This window comes from Papaver somniferum, chromosome 1, assembly GCF_003573695.1.
Source record: "Papaver somniferum cultivar HN1 chromosome 1, ASM357369v1, whole genome shotgun sequence".
NCBI classification, from domain to species: Eukaryota; Viridiplantae; Streptophyta; class Magnoliopsida; order Ranunculales; family Papaveraceae; genus Papaver; species Papaver somniferum.
Window position 1 is genome coordinate 26,658,035 of NC_039358.1, and position 6,514 is coordinate 26,664,548.

At 36.7% G+C, this 6,514-nt stretch overlaps 1 protein-coding gene across 2 annotated transcripts in view; it reads left to right on the forward strand.

Moving 5' to 3' along the window:
- Positions 1-4,237, forward strand: part of LOC113281656 (shaggy-related protein kinase eta-like) — a 5,116-nt gene extending 879 nt beyond the window's left edge. The window contains exons 2-12 of one of the 2 annotated variants that reach the window (XR_003326317.1): positions 422-514; positions 747-806; positions 889-1,161; positions 1,245-1,319; positions 1,407-1,463; positions 2,259-2,399; positions 2,507-2,557; positions 2,642-2,737; positions 3,140-3,206; positions 3,476-3,577; positions 3,693-4,237. Coding sequence is in view for 1 of the 2 variants with exons in the window: in XM_026530444.1 (XP_026386229.1) it covers positions 422-514; positions 747-806; positions 889-1,161; positions 1,245-1,319; positions 1,407-1,463; positions 2,259-2,399; positions 2,507-2,557; positions 2,642-2,737; positions 3,140-3,223; positions 3,476-3,577; positions 3,693-3,788 (1,128 nt within the window). In the remaining variant the exon portion in view is untranslated. Of the gene's footprint in view, positions 1-421; positions 515-746; positions 807-888; positions 1,162-1,244; positions 1,320-1,406; positions 1,464-2,258; positions 2,400-2,506; positions 2,558-2,641; positions 2,738-3,139; positions 3,224-3,475; positions 3,578-3,692 lie in introns of both variants that reach the window. The other variant, XM_026530444.1, reaches the window with a different exon arrangement.
- Positions 4,238-6,514: the final 2,277 nt, after the last annotated feature.

Below are 6,514 nucleotides of genomic sequence, written 5' to 3' on the forward strand. Positions count from 1 at the left end.
TTTTTTTGTCATTTTTCTTACCTTTTTTCGTTGCTTGACCTTTAATGTTGTCTAGCTTAGTTCATAACTAGTATGATTCTTTCTTCGTAGTTGTGTCAATTCATTTTCAAGTTTTCAAGCATTTGATACTTTTTTCAATGCTATTCACGTCTACTTCATCTATGCTGTGAGGACTTCACTTCACTTTTCATTTCAATTTCACCTTCCATCTTTATTCAGTTTAGGGTATTGTGTAGTTCTATTAACGCTTTTGAAGTTTAATGGTTGGTTATAATTTCTCCATCTTTTGTTATAATATAGGGCTTATGTGATCAGTGGTGTTCATTTCTCTTCAAAGATTAGATTTGTTTAGCCACCTCTATTTTTGGTTCACATGGTTAATGTTGTTCATCAAAGCCTGTTTCATTGTAATATGCTGCAGGAAATATCAGCCGCAGTTGTTGAGGGAAATGATCAAGTCACTGGTCACATCATTTCTACCACCATTGGGGGTAAAAATGGTGAACCCAAGCAGGTGGGAACTAGATTGTAGAAAACAATCTTCTAGTTTATCTTTCATATTTTAAGACTGATAGATTTTTAAATGCCGCTACCTTGCTTGAGTATTCTTCATATTTTTGACTTGGCATATTAAATGTCAAGTCATTTGTCGATCATCTGAAACTTTATCTGCGCCAACATTTTGGTGAAAGCTGATCTTTACTGGAACACTTAGAATTGACGTTCTCTCTTGTTACTTGCTGCAGACCATCAGCTACATGGCTGAGCGGGTTGTGGGGACTGGGTCCTTTGGAATCGTGTTCCAGGTGCATATTCGTAGTTTGATAGTGTTTTGGCTATTATTTGCTACCAGTTGCAGTCTATTTATCTTATCTACTGGTGACTCAGGCAAAATGCTTGGAAACTGGAGAGACTGTGGCTATAAAGAAGGTCTTGCAAGATAGACGGTACAAAAATCGTGAGTTGCAGTTAATGCGTTCGATGGATCACCCAAATGTGGTCACCCTGAAGCACTGCTTCTTTTCCACAACAAGTAGAAATGAACTGTTTCTCAACCTGGTTATGGAATATGTACCTGAAACTGTGTATCGAGTTTTGAAGCACTACAGCAATGTGAACCAGAGGATGCCTCTCATCTATGTGAAACTCTATACCTATCAAGTAAGTCTTGTGTTCTTATTGGATATGTTTTGTGGCAGTATCCTTCTTCCATTCACTTATGTTGAGTAAAAAATGTGGTCCAGATTTTTAGAGGCCTAGCTTATATTCACAGTGTCCACGGAGTTTCACATAGAGATGTGAAGCCTCAAAATCTTCTGGTATGTGTTTCTTTTTCAATTTGATGTTCATTTGCTTAATTAATGAGATAGACATGGTTCCGTAATCTCAAATGGACTTTCTTACAGGTTGACCCTCTTACGCACAAAGTCAAGCTTTGTGATTTTGGAAGCGCTAAAGTGTTGGTATGTGCATCCCCTGTTTTTACTATGTCCTTTTCTCGTTTTGTTGTTTTCCGCCAGTTTTGGTTTTTCATTACATCAGTGAAGCATGAAAATTCCTTCCGAACTCGATGGAGTAGATATATCATATAGATCTTCATATAATCCATATATCTGCTAGATACAAGCCTGGTTTATTAATTAAAGTTTGGGCCTGATTTAATAATTCTTCCATAGTAATACATTTAGGAACTTGCCTGACATGGAACTTCGCTTCCAAGCATTATTATATAAAATAAGTTAATAACCAATCCCAGTTGAAAGATGAAATCTAAAGCTAATCTGGCTGAGAGTTAAAAAGCATACTGTTTTAAGTCTCATCATGCCTTATCAGTTAAGGTCTATTCTTTGCTGAAAGTTCACGTGCATTTGAATTTTTTAAGGTGGTTTGTGGGCGTTGGTTGCATATTGAGGTTGAAATAAAGTAAGGATAGACTATAGAGTGGTTTCTTGTAGTTTTGCACCATGTCTTGATGTTTTGGTTGTTCGGGGATTACAAAAGCAGTACGGCGTGGTATAGATTAGTTTCTCTTCTTATTGTTATTTAGTATCTGTTTTCTGGTTTTGGATTTGTTGATAATGCAATTTTTAGTTCGAAATTCCAAGGCTCGTTTTTCTCGTCGTTTTTTTTTCTAAAGTTGATTGGTTCTTTGAATTTTTTAATGAAGAAACTAGAAAGATATAAACAATTATTTATTGATCTTTCTTTATTGTTATTAGTTACTATTAGTTTTTAATTGAATTATTGACTCTTACCAGGTTAAAGGTGAAGCAAATATATCATATATATGCTCTCGCTATTACCGGGCCCCAGAACTCATATTTGGTGCCACTGAATATACAACATCCATCGATATTTGGTCAGCTGGTTGTGTGCTTGCTGAGCTTCTTCTAGGCCAGGTGATAAGACTCTGAACTTGTTATGCATTAGGCATCTTGAAAGTGTACGTACAAGTATGTTTACATTAATCTGACAAGCTGACGCCTTCATTTCAATCTTCTCTTAGCCCTTGTTTCCTGGAGAAAGCGCGGTAGATCAACTTGTTGAGATCATCAAGGTATTACTTCTTTTTCATTTTGGTAATATGACAAACCATGCTGTTTTGAGTAATGATAGTAACTTATTCGATGCTCTCTTTCAGGTCCTTGGTACTCCAACTCGTGAGGAAATTCGCTGTATGAATCCAAATTACACAGAATTTAGGTTTCCACAGATTAAAGCACACCCGTGGCACAAGGTATATGTTTCATAGTTTAGCATCTTCAGTTTTTCTTAAACTGTTTTCTTTCATATATTTTTTTTGTTCTGTATTAAAATTGATGTATGTTCAGTAAATATGGATAACATGCTCTCTATAACATCTTTATTGGATAATGTGTTAGCCATGTAAGAATGTTTCCCCTTGGAGCTGCATTTGTGGTTTCGTTTGTTATAGCAGTAGTGGATATGCGCAATTAAGTTGGTAATAGACATTAATCTCAATGAAAGTTTAGAATATATGTTTATAGGCAAGTCATTGGGATACAACATTGCTCTTTTGTTGAAGGAAATGAGTCATTCGACATGGCCTTGCCAGCTTACTTCAGATATCAACTGAGTTCCTCAAGTGTTTGTATTTATCTTTACTTTCTGCATCCAGGTTTTCCACAAAAGGATGCCCCCAGAAGCAATTGATCTTGCTTCCCGACTACTACAGTATTCACCAGGTATCCGATGCACTGCGGTAAGCTATTCTAAGTTTATTTCCTCTATAACCACCTAAAGCTACCTTCACATTTTCTATAATTATCACAACTACATCAGTTATACTGTACTAATTTGCATCTTTGCAGGCGTTTTTCACAGTTTGGGTTGTTTTTTTTCTTTTCCTTTTCCTTCCAGTTTTTATCCCGTCAAATGCTTTTGTGACAATGCTATTATTTACCATGAAACTGATGTAATGTTTTTGGTGGAACTTCAAATCTGTCTTTTGCAGCTAGAAGCATGTTCTCATCCTTTCTTTGATGAGCTCCGCGAACCCAATGCCCGTCTGCCAAATGGCCGACCTTTGCCTCCTCTCTTCAACTTTAAACAAGAAGTATGTCATTGTTTTTTCGTTTCCTTGGGTTAATTTTTTCTTCTTCCCGTGAGAGTTGTTTTATCCCATTAACCACTAACCAGTTCGCTTTTATTGATGTTTCCTTCGATTGCAGTTATCTGGGGACTCCCCTGAGCTAATTAACAGGTTGATACCCGAGCATGTGAGGAGGCAGTTGGGTCTGAGTTTCGTGCACCCAACCGGCACATAAGTGGAGACAGAGACCTGGTATTTATATATATATAGTCTACTCTGGTAAAGATGCTAAGCAGAGAGGCAGGCCCGGCCTTGGTGCTGAGCAAGCTGGGCAGTTGTCCAGGGCTTACGTTTGCGGTTTAATCTCTGGGGTTGCTCCTCTGAGCCTTGCAAGCAGCAGTCAACAATTGCGGTTGCTTCTCCAAGCCTTAAAAATCACTTTTCTTATAGGGTAACTCACCAAGTCGGGAACTCACCATAGGGTTTGTTGCACGTATTAAGTGTAGTGTAATTCTTGCAGAACTGAAGTAGAATTTCAATATTTTGATGTTTGTAAAATAATTTTGTTTCGTTTTGGTGGATGCCCGGCAAATTATAAGCTTGATGAATGTGTAACTGCTTGTGTTGCCACCTTTTGGCTATTTTTCAATCACCTTGGCGACAAGCTGAATAATTTTATCCAAACAATACTAACCATGTTCACCAGATAGTTGAGACTGTTAGACTTTATGTTGGTTTAACAACAAATCAGGTTTAGTTCAAGTTAATCCGTGCTTGGTTCTAATTAAGCAAGGATATATTTGTTGGCATGTTGACTAAGCATGACTCACCTTTTGGGGGTGTCATCCACATTGCTATCGAGGGAATTGACCGATGATGAAGTCCTCTTTTAGCCTCTTAATAATTATTATATTAAACCAAAATTTTGTGTTATGCCAAAAAAAAAGAAGTAGAAGCTAAGTCATGAAATCAATTTTGATAACTTGATGCTTTCTGTTTCTTTCTTCTCAACATGTATGCTAGTATTCTGTATCGTGTTGCTATGTTGCTCTTATTGATGTTGTCCAATTCAGAAATAACTAAGTATTGATTGTGTTTCTTGATACAGATATATTAATGTTGTACCTAAATGAGAGCTAACAAAATTCTTATATCTAAAGACTTTAAGGCCTAGATAAATAAAACTTCCACGTAGAACGGTGAGGAAACCCTCGCTTCTTATTGGTGAAAATAAGTTTTTTTGAGTTTTATGAAACGAGCATTTTGGCCTTGGCAACATATAATTGGTTTAAAAAGAATAGAAAAAAAGATTAAGAAAGGAAACCAATTTCAATTTGGAGTTCATGACGTGACAATATGTAGGTGAGGACACTTGGCAACATATGATTGGTTTAAAAATTACAAACTCAACAGGAAAACCTAACTCACCGTGTTTGGAATTTTATGAAGATTTTTGTTAGAGGGACAACAAAAAGTGATTCGAGGAGAGCGAAAATCGTAGTCGACTCGCTATTTGTTACCTAGTCGATGTATTTTTCTAATCCAGACTAATTTGGCCTGCCAAATAAACCCACTGACCATGTTAAACTTCTAACCATTCCCGAAGCAAAACTAAACCTACTTCCATTAATTCCCATCGCCAACACCGCCATCAATTCCACTGCCGGCACTTATGGACTAGATACACCAAAACAAGATATCTTCATCACCAACATAAGTATGTTATTGTATTTCTGCAACTCCTTAATCTCTTAAGACTAAAAATAGAAATTTCCAACCTCATAAATTTTGACAATCTTAATAGGGATTTCATTCATGTGCCATAAGTTGAATACAATTTTTAAATTTCACATCATTGTAATTCATCACGATCATTTAAACAAATAATTGCATTTTCGTTTGAGGATAATTAAAGGTGAAACATGGAGAGATAAGAGGAAGAAGAAGAAGAATCTTATTAGGAGATTAGATTAGAACCATTACATAGTTTCCTTTATATACAATCCTAGGAATCTAGATGGACCGCACATCCATGGGACGTAGGCCCTGTAACACTCCCCCTTGTGCGGTTGAATAACAAAAATTTATACATAGAGCTTCACATGTAGTTCTTCAAATGTCGTTCTTCTTGATGACTTGTATTGAAGTCCATTGCCTCATTAAAACTTTGACAAGGAAAAACCCAGTGGAATAAAACCTTGGTACAACTCTTCACATGTATTACTCATATGTTGTCTCGTACTTTACATGTAGTCCATCACATGCAATACGATCTTCAAAGATCGACGATTCTAAGTTAATTGCCTCGTTAAAACTTCGTCAGGAAACCTCAAAGGGACAAAACATGAGCTAAAGAAAAAGAGTACAATATTAAGCAAACTTAGAACATGGTTGGACTCAAATATGTTGCCTCATTAAAACCTTGCAAGGAAACCCAGTGGGACAAAAACCTTGGCGAAAGGGAAAAAGTACAACGTGACAGATGCAAGTAAAGGTGATTAGTTGCAGATGATCACTTTCTTTCGTTGAAGTTGATTAGTTGTTTCACAACTTCTAAGGCAGAAAATCCTTGTGAGCAAGAAAACACCCTTAGTTGGGAAGTTAATTCCCGGCGTTTGTTGTTGTGTCATTAAAAACCTTGCCGAGTAACAAAACCCCGTGGGAAAAAGTAACCTCGGTGAAGGAAAATAGTTCAACACACCATTAGATGCTCCCCCCGATGTCAGACAATTTTCATTAGTCTAATGCAGTCAAAAGGAGTTTATCACACTTTAATTTGGTGACTTGAATGTTTATAGGACCATGTTGTTGATTCTGGAAGTTACGTTGCTTAACGGACTATCGTGTTTCATTTCTTTAATTCAGATATTTTCAATAATATCAACGCGATATTTATGTCTTCAACGTTCAACATACTTGATGCTTTTAGTGGCGTCTCGCTAAAAACCTTGTCGAGCAACA